We start from the raw sequence: 20,279 nt of genomic DNA on the forward strand, positions 1-20,279 counted from the left end.
GCCTCTGTTGCGTCCTAAGTATAAGTGAACTGTGTTTTGGGGAGCTACTAATGTTTTATCATTTTTCAAAAGAAATAAAGAGTATAATTCTCCTCTATGTGATTCTATGACTCTACAAAAAATCTGTACAACAAAAATCTGTAGAACTTACCTGAAGTCCATAAAATAGCTTTGAATTTCTGCAGATCTAGAAGAGGCCAGGGTAAGAGTCCATGTTTTGCAGCTGCAATATGAGTGTTTATCCTGGTCTTCAAATCAAAGAAAAGACTGATGTCTGAGCAGGACTTGAAGTAAAAACAACCTCTGTTAACAATCACCTGTTTTGTAAGTGTTCATGCTGGGCAGCTTGCTGGTTTCATACAAAAACAAACACGGAATAAGAAAGCTTGGGATGTTCTCCCCAGTATGTTCCACTGTAAACAAACATATCTGAGACTGGAAATTCTCTATGACGACTGGGGTAAGTATTTCTCCATCCTTCACATTGATCTGTTTATTGGAATGTTCAGTGCACACATAAATTAACTCAGTTTAATATGGGCCATTGAGAGAAGCAGAAAAGGAAGAACTCCAGACCTTTTTCACCCTTAGAATATTAATCTATTTAAAAATAACACCAGTGTTATTACTTCTGAAGATTTTTCATACTGTACAACTGATCTAGAAATTGAATCAAACTATGGTAAGAAATTGTATTAAGCTATAGTCTGTGGCTAATGAGGAAAAGACCTGTAGCAGCCTTAGAGGAATATGACAGAGGGAATCAGGCTGACACAGAGGTGCCCAAAGTTCTGAATGTCTCAGCTGCCATGAGCAAAGGATAATCCTCAGGTAATCCCTGTATGGAGCTCAGCAGGGGATTGATTTAGATAATTTTTTTTCCTAAACTGTTTCCTCCTCCTATGAAAATAAACACAAGGCTGGCAAGGAGAAATCTGAATTATCTCTGTATTATTAATTGCAGATTGTAGGAGGAAAGAGCAGCGTGTGTCCAAGCTGCTAATTAGGAATAATTACCCCATGAGGTTCTATAAGTGTCCCAAGTACAAACAAACATGAATCCCACTAACCTCCCTTCCCACTGAAGAAGCAATTAAATGTTGTGAGGAGATGCCATGTCTGCACTCCCTGGGCATTCCCTGGGCATTTTTGACCAAGAAGAAAACAGTTTAAGGGCTGTTTGCACAAATTCCAGTACGTCCCAGAACTAGAGATGCTCAGGAATTTTAAGAATCAGGAAGCAAAGGAAGGCGTGGGAAGGGAGAGCAGAGCAGGGAGGCACCCAGAAGGTGCAGGGGAGAGTCCTTGCCCTGCTGCAGGCTCTTCTAAACCAAGTCTGGGATAAACCTGCCTGGAAGAACAGGTATTCTTGCAGAACATTTCATCATTCTGGGACTCACCACAGTGTCATGAACAAGTGTCACCTTTGGTAGAATAAAGGAGGAACCAAAATGCCAAGAGCATCACCTGGTATCCGAAGCTGAGGTAGGATGGCAGGAGTGGCCAAGAGCTCCTGCAATGGCTCTTCAGCTCACAGCAGCTTTCCTTGGCACCCAGTGATGAGAGTTCTCCTCACCCTCTGGCACTGTTTTCATCCCTCTTTGCATATGGATTAAATCTGCTTTCCAAGAGATTTTTCTTCTATACCATGACAAATATGCTTATAGGCTTAAAAACAGAGAGCCCTGAGATTGGGAAGTTCTGTGACTTGACAAGATCACACAATCTGGACAAACTGGTCTTCCCCTCCTCTTGCTGTCTGTGTCTCCTCTCTCAGCAGTAGCTGCTGTGCCAGTGGGCAGAGTGATCCTTGGACAGTTGAGCATGTCAAGACTGTGCTCCAAGAGGTTCCGAGAGCCCTCCGTTCCCAGTGATGTTAATTGGAGTTAAGGATGCTCACTGCCTTGCAGGAACACTCAGCACAGTTGTACGACAAAGCCATCAATCCAGACATGTCCTTGAGCTGCGGAGAGAAATGAGATAGACTTAACTAGAATTTATCCCACTGCCCTACAATTAACAGCATCCATGTCATCTGTTAAGAGAATTGGATTTTCTATGGTTTTCTACTACAAAGAATTTAATTTTGTATTTCTTCAATTAAGAGAATTTAAGACTCTGTCACATTTTGTCACCTGCTGGTCTCACTCCTTTAGATGCCTAGAAAGCCAAGAAAGCCAACTGTGTCCTGGGCTGCATCCAAAGGAGGTTGAGGGAGGGGATTCTCTCCCTCTACTCCTCTTCGGTGAGACCACCCTGGAATACTGCATCCAGTTCTGGTGCCCCCAACATAAGAGGAACATGGAACTTTCAGAGCAAGTCTAGAGGAGGGACATGAGGTTGATAAGGGGACTGGAGCACCTCCCCTATGGAAACAGCCTGGGAGAGCTGGGGATGTCCAGCCTGGAGAAGAGAAGGTTGTTTGGAGACTTCAAAGCACCTTCCAGTATCTGTAGGGGCCTCCAGGAAAGCTGGAGAGGGACTCTGCATCAGGAACTGGAATGACAGAGAAAGGGAATGTCTTCATACTCAAGAGGGGAAATTTAGGCTTGACATATGGAAGAAATTCTCCCTTGCGAGGGTGGGAAGGTCCTGGCACAGGTTGCCCAGAGAAGCTGTGGCTGCCCCTGGATCCCTGGCAGTGTCCAAGGCCAGGTTGGATCACCCTGGGATAGTGGAAGGTGTCCCTGCCCATGGCAGAGGGTGGAACTGAATGGGCTTTAAGGTCCCTCCCAACCCAAACCATTCTGTGATTCTGTGACAATAATTATGTGACAAGAATGGGATGTAGCTGTTACAGAGAATCCCATTCTTGCATCTCACAGAGACACAAGCAGGGAAACAGATACATCAGCTCTGCACAATCCCAGCAGTTCTGAGCTGAGCTCTGGCTAATGTTTGGCTATGCATGGAATGTCAGTGGGGCAGAAGGGAGAAGACTCACAATGCTGTATTTCATCAAGCTGCCATGACTTTCCCAAAAATTTAAAGACTGGCAATGTCTTCTCTGTATATGTATTTTTCTAATCCACTGCTATTTCTAAGAGATAAACTCACACAAAAGGGGGAACAGAAAATCAAAAGCATTTTTTTCATAACACAAAAATGGTGGAAGTATTAAAATAAATAGTTTTATTCTGCCTTTGGAAAAAGTGATGTAGTTACAGCACAAATTCAAGATGATATTAAAAAGCAGCAACCAGAGTTTTTGAGTGGGCAGTAATTTCCAATAAAGATTCAAGAGGACATCTCCAAACAACATAAACGGCCAAAGAACTCCAGAGGTTACTCATGTAATGCTCCAGTGGCTCTCAGAAAACAAAGATAAAATTAATCCTGCTGTAGCGTCAGGCACTTGAAGAGACTTCCCAGCAGATTACTATGACACCTATCCTAGACCCTGAACACACTCAGATTTTGCAAGTCTAACAGTTCCCTTTTTGAAAATTAGTTTTGACACCTTATTATGACAAATAATACTCTCTAAACATCATGGAATCACGATGTCTAGCAGAGCCTGCAGTCTGAAAAGTCTCATGCAGGTTTTACTGATCTCAGCCCGTTTTCCTCCAGGGGCTCAGAGGGCACAGCTTGGTGCCAGCATGAACTCTCCCACTGCCAAAGGACCACCAAAGGCTGTCACAGCAAGGAGGTTTACTTGGAGTGGGAGTTTGGATTTTCTGCAGGGAGACAAGAGCAGATGAGAAAACAAAAGGAAAGACCCAAAAGCAAAAAGAAAACGCACATTTCCTCTCTTGTGCCTCAACAAAAGAATCTGCCATGAACCTGTGACAAAACGTCTGTTACTATAAACTGGATTTCTGTTAGAAAAAGTTTCCAATAAATCTATCCTTGTAGCACAAGCAAGGCATGAATATAGTTGGGAAATAGATAATGAGTGTATAAGAAAACAAAATGCAACAAAGAGAAGTTTTCTGCTTGCTCTTAATGGCAACCTCCAACCCACCAACCTGCTGTGGATGAGATGCAGCTATGTCCTGAGGGGACATCCAGCTGATGGCTTACAGTTAAATAAGAAACTCAGTTCTCCCTCTGGGTTTCGAGCTTCTGCCATAGAATTTTTCCCAACAGATCACCCAGTACAAAAAGTAAGCTTCAAAATGGTGCACTGACAATTTTTAAGGCCCCAGAGTAAGAAAGATGCAGAGCAGCATCAGCTGTTTGTAACACAGAATTAGCTATAAAAGTCTGCATCCCACATCTGCACATTGGTCACTGTCTGTTTAAATATTTCATGATGTGTGCAATTAGGTTCCTTCCTCCCTGTTGACTCTGTGACTTTAGAAATCCAAAGTACTTATCTTGACCTGTGTTCTGGGGTTATTTTCACATTTGCACAGTGACAATGAATGAAAACAACTTCTTTTATATTTATAACCAGATTCACTTTGGGGAGCTGAGAGCTGCCATATTTGATGCGCAAAAAATGCTGTCTGGCATGTTTGGAAACAAAAGCCTGTGTTATTGAGACTTAAAAAGAGGATGCAAAATAGATTTATAATTATTGTAATTAGAATAAAAGCATGATTGCGCTGAACTTAAATCCTGGTCCAAATTTCATACACATGCACAAACCATCCAAACAGAAATTAACTTCATAATTAATATTGGATCATTCCTACTACAAAAAAGGCACTATTAATTATTGATGATGCTTGTGCTTTTCCCGAGCTGTTTCCATCCTTTCCCCTCCAGTTCATGGAGTGCTGGGGGTAATGCAGCATGCACAAATAAATCCCTCAGAGGTGTGTAAGTTACTGCACGCTCCTGCATGCAGGAGGACCTGCTCCTGGATGTTCTTATCAAGCAGAATACAGAGGGGCATTTGTTTGCACGAGCAGAGCTAGAATATTCTCTTTAGAGTTCAGCTTCCTCCTTTCATCCCACCCACCACCAGACACTTCCTGACATTTCTCCTGCAGGCAGAGCAAGGCAACTGCTTTTTTTTTTTTTCCTTTTTCAACGGCTGCTCCTTCAGTTATCTGTGGGTGGTGGGGGAAGGGGATGTTATCTCAACAGCAAACACAGCCAGAGCAAGTCTGGGAATGAGGGGGAGTTTCAGGATGGAAATAGGCCCCTGCCAGCCCTCCCTCATCTGTGTCTCTATGACTAAGCGTTCGTTTTTAAAACTTGGCTTTTCTCTTTCCTTGATCCTTGTTGTTTCCATGCCTCCTGTTCCTCTTTGTCCTGCCAGCCCCTGAGATCACCAGGCCCAGGGAAATGCAAATCCCACCCAGCATGTGGAGGACAAAGCCAGAGCAGCCCCCAAGCCAGGACACAAACCCATGTCCTCACTGCCCCCGGGTCTCCCTCATCTGCTCAGGGCCTGAGAGGAGACACCACTGTAATTGTTTTTCCACTGAAACATTCCCTGTATTTTCTTACAGCACTACAGCCCCACCTTCGAAGAGTCTGCAGCACAAGAACATTAAGAGGTCTCCACAGTTTTGCCCATCTGTGAGACAGAAAAGGCCACTGGCTGCTCATCTCCACATCCAGTCTTGCTCCCCTACAACAAGGACAAAGAAGTGCCCAAAGCACTACATGGTTTAGTAGTGACTGTGGTGGTGGTGGTGGGTTGATGGTTGGATTTGGTGATCTCAGAGGTCTTTTCCAACCTTAAAAATTTCATTATTCTTTGTGGGTACAACATCTGCAACAGCCGTGTTTCCCTCCGCCTGCCTCCCAAAGCTGTCCTATTTGGATGCTCACTGGAAAGGAAACAAGATTATTTGTTGCTATTAATTTGTGTTTGGCCCAAAACAAACAGCAAGGCTGTTCCACCTGCAGCTGGAATTCTCTGCAGAGACCCCACGCTGGAGCAGAGGCAGGAGTGCTCAGCCCAAACCCACAGGGCTGGCAGGTTTTCAGGAGAGCCCAGCCCCACTCCGTACGGCTGGCAGGTTTTCTGGGTGATCTATATTCAGCTGTGCATGCCCGTGGGGATGTGCAAAGATCATTCATCCAGTTCACTGAACTGCAGCCTGCATGTGGAGGGGGTTTCGTGGTTCCTTTTTAAATGTCACTGCTTTAAAGAGGAATAGTCTCACGCAGAATTGTGCAGCAGATTGTAATATCGGCACTCCAGGGGTGAATTAAAAAGCAATTCAAAAACAATAGTGTGGAACAATCTTATCTTTTCCCTGCCTTATCCAGGCATTTATCATGGTCTGCTCTGCACGAGTCATCACCACATTATCTACGTATTCTGCAGTGTCTTTTTTAGCCACATGAGTACATAGACAGTTCACGTAGAATCACAGAGTCATGGAATGGTTTGGGTTGGAAGGGACATCAAAGCCGACCCAGTGCCACCCCCTGCCATGGGCAGAGACTCCTTCCACTGTCCCAGGCTGCTCCAAGCCCTGTCCAACCTGGCTTTGGACACTTCTAGGGATTCGGAGGCAGCCACAGCTTCTCTGGGCAACCTTTGCCAGGGCCTTCCGACCCTCACAGGGAACAATTCCTTCCAAATATCCCATCTAACCCTGCCCTCTTGAGTGTGAAGCCATTCCCCTTTTCCCTGTCATTCCAGGCCCTTGTAAATTGTCTCTCTCCATCTTTCCTGTTGTCCCCTTCAGGCACTGGAAGGGCACAATTAGGTCTCCCCAAAGCTGAGCCAACAACACCACCTATTATTCAAGAGTAAGCCAGGACTGAACAAACTGGAGAAGGTCCTGCTCTGGTTCCAACACCCTACAGAGAACAGGCTGAGATGTCTCAGACCACACCAGAGTCAATCTGGTTTTAGATCGTGGATCTCACTGTCACCCCCTCGTCTGTCCATCATCCATCAGTCTCAGCAAACCTGCAGCAGGCAAAGATTTCAACAGCACACAGCTGATTTATGACCTACCCTAGTGGATAGTGGTTGTGGTCTGAAAGCATTTTCTGTTGGATGTTGAAAGTTCAGGTACTTCCATCACTCCCTGATTTACTTAGGAGAACCATGCAATGGCATAAAGAAGTCTGTTCCCATTAGAATGTTTGAACGATTTCATTTTATATGATACTATGGAAATTTACAATGTAGCCCCAAGTACTTACAGTAGTTTTGGCGAGTCTTGTGATGCCACTGGAGCTCTCCTGGTGTTTGAGGTTATTCTGAGTGGCTGAGCATTTGGCACTGGGATTACATGAAAACAGAGGTTTAGTCAACACAAAAGCACATACACTTTCTAAACTTCAGCTTGAAAACATGCACACGGCTTTTGCAATGCCTCCGAAACCAGAAGGCAAAAAGAAAAAGCAAGTTTATTTTGCTTTATATCTTAATTCCTAAGCCAAACTCATCTTTTAAGATCTTCTTTATACCTGCATTTCTTGACATTTTCATTAAATTAATAAATATTTATTCGTTATTATATCTATTACATTTATTTCTCTATTTTCTGTATTCCTGGAAAATCCCATTCAGAAATCTGTGCATTTTCAGCTGGTCCACACACGAACAGCACATTTGTGCTGTGACCCACATGCCTTTGGGACACCTGTGTGCTCACAGTGGCCTTTTGTGCACAACACCTGGGGATCCCTGACATGTACAGCCCCATATTGAGACTATTTTAGAATTCCTAACTCCTAAAACAATTAAATATAAATCCCTATTACATTTTTTATTGTTACTGTATTTTGTCCCCACTAAAAAGAGATTAAAATATTAATTCTTTTCATTCATAGCTATCTAATGATAAAATTATTTTTTAAATTACTATAAAATTTCACGCCAGCCTCACAGTTCACATATAACATCTTTTGCCATTAAAAACCCACCGAATTCTTTGAGAAATTTCACAAAATCGACTCATCAACTAGAATTTAGACTTTGGGATAAGCATTATCCTTATTTAGATTTGAGGATGAGGATTATTGCATAAGTGAAAAGCATTATTAAATTATCACATGAATTATCTCTGTCCTTGGAATGCCATGATTTCTAAGGAGACCTGACAGGATTTCCTAAATGAATCCCAACATTCTGTATCCAGCATTTCAGAGAAGCTGAAGGACAGTGTTTCTATAAGGATCCCTTCAGTCACCACTGAAATGCAGCTGCTGCTCAGCACCTGCATTTAAGTGTGCAAATTAGATAAACTGGGAAATGGAGATTTCCTTTAAGACCAAGTTTTAATTAGCAGATGAATTATTTAATTATTAAAGAGACAGGAACACATCGTCCTTATCAACTTGTGGGTGCTGGGTATGTCCGACATTGCTCACAATACTCGATAATTTGTATCTCACACTTAGCTTCAAATGTTTTCTTAACCAGCCATCAGTTTTCATTGGCTACAAGTTACATAGCTCTCTTTTAATTAGTATTCTATCTCCTATTGGTTAAGGATTCTCTTCTCGTGCTAGTTAGTACCATGTTCAGTGATTCTCTTCTTTTGGGTCGGTGGTTTCTTGAGTCAGTGGTCCAGGAGTTGGTGGTTGTGATCTCCCCCTGCCAGAATTACCCTTTACCCAGTTGGAGCCGATCCAGCAGAGTTGCCAGGCTGCATTTATTAGTTTCTTCCTTATCTAGGCAGCTCTGCCAGATGTCTTTGTGGCCCATCAATTCAGCATTCCCCATGTCCACCATCAGTGGTAAAACCTTCTCCCCAAGCTTAGGTAAACTCCCTCTACATCTGAGATCATGAAGTAGATCCAGCCCTAAACCTTAACAAGGCAACTCTAGCAACAGTTTGTTTTTCTAACACTTGGACATCACTTAGAGCTTGTAAACTGCTATTTGTCCCACGGATTAAATCTCCCTTCTTGTTGATGAGCCTTGAAAGCACACACATCACAGAACATCCTTCAGAAAATTTTTACATATTCCACATTTTGCAACGGCACCAACCACTGTTAAAGCCAGTAAAAAACTACTTAATTCCAACTGAATTAATTCCCGAGTGCCGCAGCGGAGGCTCCAGCGGCAGAGCAGGTGAGGTGGGCGCCATGCGGGCCGTGAGGGCGGTGCTGTGGCCTGGCCGTGCTGCGCGGGCCCCAACCGGGCTGCGGGAGACGAGCCGCGAGACCACCGACCACCTGCCGCCAGCGCCACAGCCCCGGCAGCCGCGGCACGAGGTCACCGCCCCCGTGGCGCCACTGGGAACCTCGGGCCGGTGGCGGAGTCGCCGTGCCTCTCCCGCCGCGGGATCCCGGCGCGTCCCCCCCGCCCCGCGGGCACCCCCGACCCCGCCGCCCCGCCGAGCCCCCGCCGCGCCTGCGCGGGCGCGCGCAGGCGCGCGACGCATGCGCGGAGCGGCCCCGCGCTGGGCTGGTCGGGGCAGCTCCGGGAGCAGCGGCCGCGGCCTGGCGGGTTCGACTCCCCCCACCCCCCCCGCCGCCCTCGGGGAGCCGCCGGGCCCCCCCTCAGCCCCGCCCGCCGTGCCCCGGAGAGCCCCGGAGCCGCAGCCCCCCGGAGCGCGGGGGAGGCTGAGAGGGAGTGACCCCCGGCCCCTCGCCCCGGGCTGGGACAGCTGAGGGGGGGCGCAACATGGCGGAGGCCAAGGAGGAGGGGCCCGGCCCCCGCGGCAGGGTGAGTGGGGAGCGCGGGGGGCGCGGGCGGGGGCGGGATGCGGCGGCCGAGGCGCGGTCCCGCCGGGGGTCCCGGGGGCACCGTGCCGCTCGAGCTGCCCGGCCCCAGGCGGCCAGCGCTGCCCCTCCGGCCTCGGGGCCCTTCAGCTTCCTTTCCCCTAGGCCAGTGGCCGGGCATCATCGCCATGAGCGTCTTGGCATCACTTAAATAATAAACTTGCGGCTAACCGGGAGCTGTCGTCACCGTCCGTCTCCTTGTTTAAAGCACGATGTCCTTGCTGCTCCTCTTTCTTTCAGTTGTCCATGTCGGGCCAGAGTGAGTCAAGATGGCAGCACCATCCAGTTCTTGGGTGCTCAGGATGTAACCGTTGGGTGTCTTCCGTTAGCCATGGCCATCCCAAGGCTTGGCTGTAGCCCTTGTGTGACTTCCATTAGCCATGCCCCTTCCAGGATTTGGCTGTAACCCTTGTGTGACTTCCATCAGCTGTGCCCCTTCCAGGATTTGGCTGTAACCCTTGTGTGACTTCCATTAGCCATGCCCCTTCCAGGACTTGTCTGTAACCCTTGTGCCAGTACCTTTAACCGTGCACATGCCAGCTCTTGGGCCTTCGTTGTCACAGCTTGGGCCATCATTGCCACCTCTTGGTCTGTAAGCACGCTGTCCATACTCATCTGCTTAGAATCATAGAATCATTAGGGTTGGAAAAGACCTCCAAGATGATAAAGTCCAACTTTACTTGAAGAAGTACTTCTCTTAAATCAGTGGAAGGTTCTTTGTGGACAGCACTTCGTAGCTGTGAAGGAACTGCAGGTGAATGTTTTAAGCAGTGCTGAAAATAATCTTGTCATGAGTCTGGTCCTCTTTCCTGCACACATGGAGTGTTTGGTTAAAAGCTTTCTGCCAGGAATTAGGTTAAGTTACATTGGTGCTTGTGTGGAAGTCCATACCCCACTACAAGACTGAGCTGCCCAATTCCCTTTTCCCAAAGATGAAGTTTTCCCATTCTCCAGCATTGGGAAAGGCAGGAGTAGAGGCTCAAGTTTTCCATTGGTGTATGGGAGAGAAGTATTATTGCTAATTTTGTATCAAGGAACTTGAAACTTGTGATTACAGTGAAACTAATTCTTGGTGAACGTTGAAACTCTTAGTTACCAAACAGATCATGACCTCTCAGGGTCTCACCCAGTGAGTTGTGTAGATGTCTGACTACTCTGCTGTTAGGGAATGAACATCATCTGTGAATTTCAAACGTTCTATTTACAGGCAAACTCCAGGAATTTTGTGGAACTGCTCACAGATAGTACATAAACACGCAGGTCTTTGCGGGAACCAAATATTGGCTACCTGCAAGAAGTTTAAAGGGAAGTGACTGCATGTAGGACAGTAACCTAAGAAATCTTGAATTAAACTTCATTGCCAGTGATTGAAGTGTTAGTGGACATAAGGAAACACTTTTACACCGTGAGGACAGTCAAGTGTTGGAGCAGGTTGCTCAGAGGTTGTGCAGCTCTGTCCTGGTGTCTGTGGTGTCTTCATGCTTTTTGCCTTGACAAGCTCCATTTTTCTGTAGAGTTGCTTAGTGTCACCTGCAGAAAAATAGAACATTGCCTTTTTTTCTTCTCAAGCTTGTCAGTTATCCACTGAGGAATAACAAATATCATCCAGTCAATATCATCTTCACTGGTCTCAGGAAAAAATAATTTCTCTATCCGTTAGCTAATTATTCCCTGGGTGCCAAGTCTGGAAGTCTCCATCAGTTATGGAAAGCTTCTTGTACTGTTGGCATTGACAATATTCTCTGCTCCTGCTGAAGCAGAGAACTTCTTCAGTAAAATTTAGGAATGATCCAGGAAAGTGGTGTTGCCCTGGGCAAGTAAGTTAGGAAAGAGGTAGCACAACTTGCCAATGAGGCGTCATCCCAAAGCCAGTTTTGCGCTAAGATGTTCTCGAGCAACATGGGGAAAAGTGAATCCTGGGCTGCTCCAAAGGCTGGTGGAGCCTGTGAAGAGTGAGATTAGCAAACTCTAAATCCAGCACACAGAGATCTCCTAATAATTAACGAGGTCATGGAAGACCTGCATAGCCCAGTTCTCTTCCCCACAGTGGCCCATTTCCCATTCTGCAGGAGGTCATGATGTTGGATTCTTCCAAGTCTTGTGCCTAAGGCATAACAAGCATTTCTTATAAAAATTACTTTCCTTTGTGTGGAGAAAAGAAAGACTAATTTAATGATTTATTCAGACAGGAGCTTCGCAATTGGTGGTGTTTTCAGAATTGTTCTTTTCACTATTAAAATCTTTTGCAATTATTCCAGAAACACTTACTCTGAAACTGGCATGTTGCAAATCCCAAAGATAAGCAGTCACCATCTTTTAACTCAGTCCATGAATAACTGAAGAATAAATTTTTTGCCAGTCTAAGACTGACAGAAGTTTGTCTGATTTTGATTTTTGATAGTTTTGGATAAGTTTTTATGGCTAAATTGTTGTAGAGCAGGTTAATTTCTGCCCCAAATGGAAACTGTTGTATATGCTAAGAAAAGCATTTAGCATATTAAACTTTGAAATTTACTAAATAATATCAATGTTAATTTGAAAGGGTGTCTGCTAGTATGTTTTTTATGTAGTTTATAAACATTTTTTTGGCAATTCAACTTTAAATTGTGTGTAATATCATTGTCTCGAACAGTTTATTGTTTTGACTGGAATGTTCATTTATTTACAACAGTTCTCTATAACCCCTTGGACTAGACAAGACAACTTGGGCTGTACTGAAATTTGATACTGAGGCTCTTGCAAATTAATTTGGTGTGAACAGGTGAACACTTGGGTGTCCACATCAATAAAACAGGTGTTTGCAAAAGATTTTTAATTTTTCATGACTGTAATTAAAAATTGAAGGAGACCATCTCATTTAGGAAGTTTTGTTGCTGAATTACTCCAGAATAGTTACAAAGATGATGAAAATGTTTCTCTGACAAGGCTTGTGCACCTCTCAAAGGATGTTTTGATGTCATAATCTTTGAATTCTCTTTCCAAAAATGAGTATAATGGATCTCAGGCATTTACTTTAAGACTTCACATTGTGCAAAATACAGAATGTTGTCAGCTCTTTGTGCCTGCTTCAAGGCCTTTTGCATGATTAGGATTGTGGAATTTAATTCTGAAATCACTCACAATGTTCTTGAAGTGGTTATCTCAACTTTTCTCTCATTTGGGGTTGGAACTGCATGATCTTTAAGGTCCCTTCCAACCCAAACCATCCTGTGATTCTATGATTAATGACTGTTACATCCCATCATTCCTTCCAGACATTCCAAGTCGTATTGGCCTTTCCCTGAATAAGTCTTATAGGAAGTTTTATCTCATGAACTTCAAGGTTTTCTGTCAACGACCTACTCGGTTCAGATGATTTCCATCATCCATTCCATGAGTGTGGTAAAGGCCTAGGAACCCTTGGACCTCACTTGTGCTGTTGCTTGTAACTCTTGTTCTCTGGGATCATCTAACTCTTCCAAAGAATGTTTCTGCAGCAGGGAATATTTAATTGAGGATATGGCAATTAAATATTGAGGATATGGCAGCACAATTGGGTGTGTTCTCACTGTCCATCCTCTTAGCCTGTGTTCTGCCTCTAGCACCATTCTCTTTTCCTCTGGAAATGCTCCTCAAAAATTTCAAGGGAAATAAAAAGTTCAGGAGACTCTAACTTGCTTTACAAAACTGGTATTGATACAAACGTGATGTGGTGTATCTGTTCTTTCTGTAAATACTGATTGAAGAGTGATGGTAATGTATTTCATTTTGGTTACCATGTTTCCTATCTGCTTTAGATAAATTTGTTTAAAAGTAGCTTGAAGTATTATAGGGGTTACCTCTACTTTAGATAGTTTTAAAGTGTTTTGTGTCTAACACCTTTAAATTTTTTAGTAAAAATGCATGATAACCAATTTTTGTCATAACCGTAGTTTATTATATCAGATTTTTGGTAACAAAAACTTTTCCCTTCTAAAAGCTGGTCCACAGTCTCAGGGCACGATAAATTGCTGCTGCCAGAATTTCTTAATTTCCTTTATGAAGAGAGGAAATCTGAATCATTAGCCTAATAAACTAATGTTTAGTTGTCTAAATTTAGGTGAGAAGAACTTGAAACAGAATTAGCACAACTATACAGAGTTATTCCCACAGGAGACATTTTGGAGTACTTCCTTTTTTATTATTATTTTTTTAATAACTTCTTTGTGTAGTTTTGTGAATCTTGGTATTTCTTAAAGCAGCAAAAGTATTTGGAGAGATTTCATCTGTATTGAAATTCATCTTTAAATGGTGCTGTTTGCTCAAGAAAGCTTTATGAAGTACAGTTAATGCAGCCTATAAACAGGTTTCTATTATGTATAATTGTGGAATAGGCAAAAAGGAAGCCAGAGTTAGGAAGGTGCTTTGTAGAATGAAGTAGGTATTTTGTTTCTTTAAGGACAGAGATACTGCAATAGAGAGAATTGGATGTACATCCAGGCTCTCCCTTTTTCGCCATCAATTGCTGTTGGCAGTGAACTTTTAGGAGAAGGGAAAGGACTTGCAGGACCTGATGGAGCTGAGCCAAGTCACCAGTGTGGGGCTGGGAACACAAACCAGGCTGGGCAGCAGGTGGTCCCACTGTGTTTGTCAACAAACAAAATGTGCTGCACTTGTAAATTTTCCCAATTTGTGCACAAAACCACCTTGTAGTTTTCTTAATTGAGGACAGATTCTAATGACAAGCAGAGAGCTTCAGGTTCAGACAGTTCACTCTCCTTAAAAATTAATTTACAGTGGGTTGAAGGTTTTTTTTCCTCCTATTAGTAATATAGCTAGTAGCAACTAATTACTAACATAGTTAATAATCTTACTGGAAGAGACATTGAATAGAGTGATCTTCCTGAAGTTTTAGTGCTGCTGCTCTACCCTGGATTGTCACCCTTGGTACTTCTTAGTTGTGTTCCATGGACTGGCTTTCCCTAAAAGACACGGTGATGGTTCTCTGTTATTGAGCTGTTCAGCTTCTGAGCTAAGTGGAATTAAGGGGATTCCATGACTTGCAGAATGTAATCTTCTCACTAGCCATACTTTTGAAAGCTTTGGCCAAAAGGACATACTCGTGATCTGGGCAGTGCTGGCCTGTTTGTGGAATAAGCTAAAATATGTAACCTGGTTTGGAGTAAGTAGCTGCAGAGCATCACAGCAGAAACATACATATTGTGACACAGACCCTGCTCTGATATTGGGGATTTTTACGTCCTTGTAGTCTCAGTTTAGTTTTCCTGCCTTATGCTGTGAGGAACAGGAATTATTTTTCTTTCAGCTCATTTATAGCCTTAGTGTAACCAAAATCCCAGCCTTTGTGGTTGTTTGTGTCTTACCAGCAGCAGAGAAGTTCAGCATGGAGCCGGGGTGAGGTTTTGAGGGAAGAAGTTCTTTGTTTGAAAAGAAAGTCTTTCTTGTGGATGTCTTGGTTTGTTTGCTTGCTGTGTGGTTTGTGTCTGTGTGTGTTTCTTAATTTGCAAAGCCCAAAGATCAGCACATGAAAATCTGGAGTCTTTGCAAAGACCATTGCAAGGAAATTGGTTGTTAATAACAATTATTAGGGAGAAATTCTTCCCTGTGGGAGTGGGGAGGTCCTGGCACAGGTTGCCCAGAGAAGCTGTGGCTGCCCCTGGATCTCTGAAAGTGTCCAAGGCCAGGTTGGATGGAGCTTGGAGCAACCTGGGATAGTGGAAGGTGTTCCTGCCCATGACAGGGTTTGGAACAAGATGAGCTTTAAGGTTCTTTATAACCCAAACCAGTCTGGAATTCTGTGACTGCAAGGTGAAACCTTCACATGTGGAGCTTCTTCCTTCTCAAATCCATGATTTTGTGGGTGAATGGGAGAAGGGCTTGGATACCCCTATGGATTTTGTGGGTACAGACTAAACCCACCAATATTTCAGAAAAGATAAGACTCGCTGTGACTTCCTGTGTCTTTGACAGATTAATCTTGGCCCTGTGTATGTTGGTAACAATGTGCAGATGCTGTGTGCATGCTGGGTGGGTGTGGGAACTATAAGCTTTGTTTGGAATTGGCCTGTGAATATTCCAAAAGCTCAGGAATATCAGAAAAACCTGGTAACAGAAAGGGATGATAAACTTCCATGCTGAACTGCTCCCTGTGATTTCTGGTGAATCATCCAGAATTCTTACAACACAGAAATGAAAGGGAAGCAGCACAAAATCTTCTGTCCTGACACTTAAAAATCAAAGATGTGTAAGTGAAATGCGAGGTAAACTGTTTCTTGAACAGAATACAGGGAGCCACAAGCAGCTGGGAAATGCCTGCTTTTTTACATATACTGGAGCTTGTTTGGGATTTGCCTTTAAAAACTCCCATCAGCATCTCCACTGCATTACCCTTAGATTAAAAATAATCTTTTCAAGTGTTCAACACGGCTCAGGGAAGCCTCAGAGACACCCAAGCTGCCGAGCTCAGGCTCTCCCTCTCTCCAGAGGGACTCTGAGCCCGTTCCCAGGCGGGAAGATGTCCTGTCCCTGTCCCCGGTGGTGGCAGGGGTCCCGGAGCCGGCTAGGGGGGGCTCTGCCGGCCCGGCCGCGCTCGGCTCTATGGCTGTGACCCCGCCGGGTTCTCTTCCTGCCGCAGCCCTTCTTTTCCTGTGGCAGGTATCTGCAGCAGCCTGGCTCTTTGTTACCCTCTCTCTTCCCTCTCCAGGTGCTCCGAAGGTATGAATCCGTAGGGCTGGCTGTGTTTCAGTGGGAAGCAGCTCCGGCAGGACCCGCTGCGTAATTCTGCGCGTACCGCGGAGTTTTCCGGTGGCAGAGGTGCAGCGCGGTTGGCTGCCTGCCTGGCATCCCTGCCAGGGTATGTCATGTGGGAAAGGTCAGGGGATGCTTCCTGAGCTCACCCCACCTGCCTCGAGAGTAGCAATTGAAATTTCAATTCTTTTTTTATTATTTTTTTTTGTTTCAAACGTTGTCTTATCAGTTGAATGAATTCTGGAGTGGGGGTTATGCTGTGCATAGAGGGACAAGGAAACTATAGGCAAACTGAGAATCATCTCTGACCATTTTTTAATTGCAGTTTTCTTAACATCTGCTTCCTTTCCACAGTTTACTTCTGGATGCATTAAATTCTAGGATCAAACTTCAGAAGGCTTACTAGAAAGACATGTGTCTGTATGTGTAAAGTAGTTACGCTGTTCTGTTTATTTTTTAATGGAATTGTCTGTTTTGCATACAAAGCAAGAATATAGCCATAGGCAGCTTCTCTGTTTATACTGCACAAAAATAATCTATGAATTGTTTGATTTATGGATGCCATGGCAATGTTGAACACCATTAAGGTATGAATCAGCTTTTTAGTTATTTCAAATTAGCACATTGTGTTGAAGTGTAAACAGCGTCCTTCTGTCCCCCACTCCCAGCAAAGGCGGGTTGGTGCTGAGGCTGTGACACTGCTCCCTTAGAATCTCATGTACATCTATAAAAAAACAGTGACATATCTGGTGGAATTTTAATTTTTTTTATAAAAGCAATGCTGTCTTCATTTATAGAGTAGTTAATTTTAAGTAAGTCACATTGCTTTCAGAAATACCTCATTATTTTGTCACCATTTCTGTATTCTTGCTTCATTTCATTCATTCATTTATTTGTTTTTTATAGCCTGAGTAGGCAGAGCACTGCTTTGTGTGCAGTGCTAGCTAATGAGGCAGTCACTAAGAAAGATACAGCCTAAAACATTGAATTTCACTAATACCAAATTCAAACTGTTCTGTATTAAACTCTTATAGAGTTAAATTATTAAAAACAATAAAGATTATTATTCTCTGGCAAATATTGGACAAGGTGATTGAATGAAGTTGTTTTAGAGTATTATATTATTGAGTTTCGTTTTACAACTGCACATGTGTTTTGAGGATTGAGTTGAAGAGTTGAAGCCTCAGTATTTGAACAGAAAACTTTCTGTTCCTTATCCTTCCCTTCTGTAGTTATCAGGGACTTAATGCAGGATATTGAGGTACCTCTCCTGAGATCTGGGAGAAGTGACCCAGGGGAAACGCCATCAGTTCCATGTTTGTCCCTCAAGTACTTTTGCCCCACTCCTCACCAAATCTTAAAAAATCTGAGCAGAAGAAATAAAGGGAATTAAGGGGGATGATGGCTAATGAAAGGAGGAAGCACAAGGACTGGAGAGAGGGAATTGCCTTGCAGAACTGTAATAGAATAATATAGAAATAGTAAATTGGGCATTGTTGCTCACATTTCTTGTGTAATGCAAGGCCATAATCCAGTTAAAAGCTAATGTACATGACTGATTAAAGTGATACACCTTTATGTAACGGGTGATATACAAAATTTCTTCCTGAGATGGCATCAAATAAGACTGTAATAGCATTGGGGAAGAGACTTGAAGTGTATAATCAAAATATACCCCCCACTAATGAAGAAAAAAACTATGCAAGCTCTAATTTCAGGGACAGTCCAGTTATAGATTTATGGAATGAGTAATTTGTTGGGGATATATATATATATATATATTTATGTGTGTGTGGATACATATGTGTACACACACACAGCCATCATCCAAACACTTTCCCTGCTTTTCTCCCTTTGAATTTACACTACGTGGGAGTTCTGATGCTGTTTGCAGTCAGAAACTAGATGGTGGCTTAGATAAGGCTGCTGGTATTGTCAGATACTGGAGTTCCTGGTTTATAAATATTTCCAGGGAAAGCTTTTGACCACAGACACAGATCTTCCTCAGTACTTGAAAACCTTTTGAAAGAAAAAGATATACAAGATGATCTCTTCTTTCGATAGCCTCACAAAATCATGAGTAAAGAAACCAAATAGGGTTGTTTTTTCCTAGGATGACCTTGTGTTTGGGAAGTGTCTTGAATTCCTTCCAGGTAGATTGTAACTGTTTCCCAGGTTCTCCATAATATTTATGGGAGTCCCCGAGGCTCTTGCAGGTGGCCCCTAATGCTGACTTGCCTGTTAGTGTTTCTTTGAATGAAACAGAGAGATCCATGCTACAAAATGTATCCTCTGCTAATAAATGCATTCCTGGGGTTGTCACCTGTTGGCAAAAGATTTGTTACCACAGGAAAAGCAGGAGGAATACCTAGAGTTTGGATGTATAAGGTGACCAGGATTGTATAGGATGTGGAACACTTTCCCGCAGGTACTCTGGGTCTCAAAAGAGTTAAAGATTAACTTTGATACAAATCTGCTCTGAGAAAAGGATGAGCTCATGCTTCATCTCAACTGGAAACTTCCTTCATCCTATCACCAAATTCTGTTGTGACATTTTTGGAGAGGATAGGGAATTACTGACAGGAAGCAAAAAAGGATTGAAAAAGTCAGTGTAGAGTCAAGGACCTAGTCTATTGTTTTTACGTCCCAAAAGTTCGTGCTCTGATATTATTATCAAATGGCAACAAGTTCCTTTCCATTTTCTTCTCTCAAAGCAGCCCACCCCTGCAGTCCTTGTTCTCAGCAGCTTGTCTGAGCACTTAGTAAATCCAATATTTATGGGGATTAATTTTACACCTGTGTAAACTCAGTTGACTATGAATGGGCTTCTAGATCAACATTAAACCTCCATCTCCCAGACACTCCTGAGATCATTACAGCAGGAACAGAGCTCAGACAATTGCAAACCTTCTGGGGAGATATTTCTGTACTCTTTTTTCCCCTGTAGATAATGACGAGGAGGTGACTTGCATCAGCCTTCTGGTAGTGTGACTTTTTGTTTGTTTGTTTGTTTTGGTTCTGCGTTTCACTTTTCCAGCCTCAAGTGTCTGCTCAGAAAAACTAGAAAGTTCTGGTGCAGTATCCAGCTAACTTGATACCATGCTGGGCAGGTCCTCACTGTTCCATGTGTGTCTTTGTCGACCTGCAAGTGGTATTGGAAAGGGACTGATGGACTTTTTGCCATCAAATGAGCTTTGAGACAGTCTGTTGTCATCCTTTTCCAGAGCTGGCTGCTACCAAACTGATAGTTCTCATCACAGTCTGAGGAATACCGGATTTATCAACTAAATGACTTGAGTTAAATGAAATTAGGGCTCATCCCTTTGCTATCAAATCCCATTACTTTCCCTAAGATGGCTTAAGAATTGCAGTGTGAGCAGGATCTACCAGGAAAGAAAGTGTAGAGCTGGCAATGCAGAGAAAGGAGAGGGCTTAAATGAATTACTGTTATCTCTTGGGCAGAAAGGAAGTCTGCTAATGAGTTGGACATTCTAAAGGAAACTTTGATTACCCTTCTTCAGGCAGCATCCAAGCATGCCATCAACTTCAACATCTGTCAGAGGATGTTTAATGCAGACAGATGTTTGTGCAGCACTCAGTCATCATCTGGTTCTGTGCTTATGCTCACACTGACACTCATCATCTGTGTTGGGAAGTTAAGCATTACATTTCCCTGTTCCTGGAAAGAGAACATTCCCTGTAGGAGAGGTGAAATCCTTGAATCTGTGCAGCCCATGGCAGTGGGAGTTACAATGTTCAGAGGGAATGAAAGCTTGTAGAGCATCAGGGCAGAATCTGTGGCCTTGACCTGGTACCAGTATCCCAGGTAGAAGAGAAAATTGATATTCCCTTCCCTCTCTCCTCTGGGAAGCAACACTATTTCTAAATTCTCCTTGTGTGCCTTTTCTATGTATTCTGAGCTCATTAGGGTAAGTGTGGCTTCTTAGTGA

At 43.6% G+C, this 20,279-nt stretch overlaps 2 protein-coding genes across 8 annotated transcripts in view; one reads left to right on the forward strand and one right to left on the reverse strand.

Annotated features, from left to right (window-relative positions):
- Nucleotides 1-202: 202 nt before the first annotated feature.
- On the reverse strand, nucleotides 203-9,263 carry LOC146427813 (uncharacterized). The gene is made up of 3 exons (XM_085081560.1): nucleotides 8,893-9,263; nucleotides 7,069-7,147; nucleotides 203-1,963 (listed from the first exon to the last, which is right to left on the reverse strand). The coding sequence occupies exons 1-3, from the start codon at nucleotides 9,261-9,263 to the stop codon at nucleotides 1,877-1,879; spliced, it is 537 nt and encodes a 178-aa protein (XP_084937686.1). The 3' UTR covers nucleotides 203-1,876.
- Nucleotides 9,264-9,265: 2 nt separating this feature from the next.
- Nucleotides 9,266-20,279, forward strand: part of ZMYM4 (zinc finger MYM-type containing 4) — a 37,187-nt gene continuing 26,173 nt past the window's right edge. For 3 of the 7 annotated variants that reach the window (XM_085081546.1, XM_085081547.1, XM_085081549.1), the window contains exon 1: nucleotides 9,270-9,547. In XM_085081546.1, coding sequence (XP_084937672.1) covers nucleotides 9,506-9,547 — 42 coding nt within the window. In that variant the 5' untranslated portion in view covers nucleotides 9,270-9,505. Of the gene's footprint in view, nucleotides 9,548-16,285; nucleotides 16,436-20,279 lie in introns of all 7 variants that reach the window. The other 4 variants (XM_085081543.1, XM_085081545.1, XM_085081544.1 and 1 more) reach the window with 3 other exon arrangements.

The sequence above is a fragment of the Lichenostomus cassidix genome, chromosome 23, assembly GCF_008360975.1.
Source record: "Lichenostomus cassidix isolate B80296 chromosome 23, HeHo_3.0, whole genome shotgun sequence".
Taxonomy (NCBI): Eukaryota; Metazoa; Chordata; class Aves; order Passeriformes; family Meliphagidae; genus Lichenostomus; species Lichenostomus cassidix.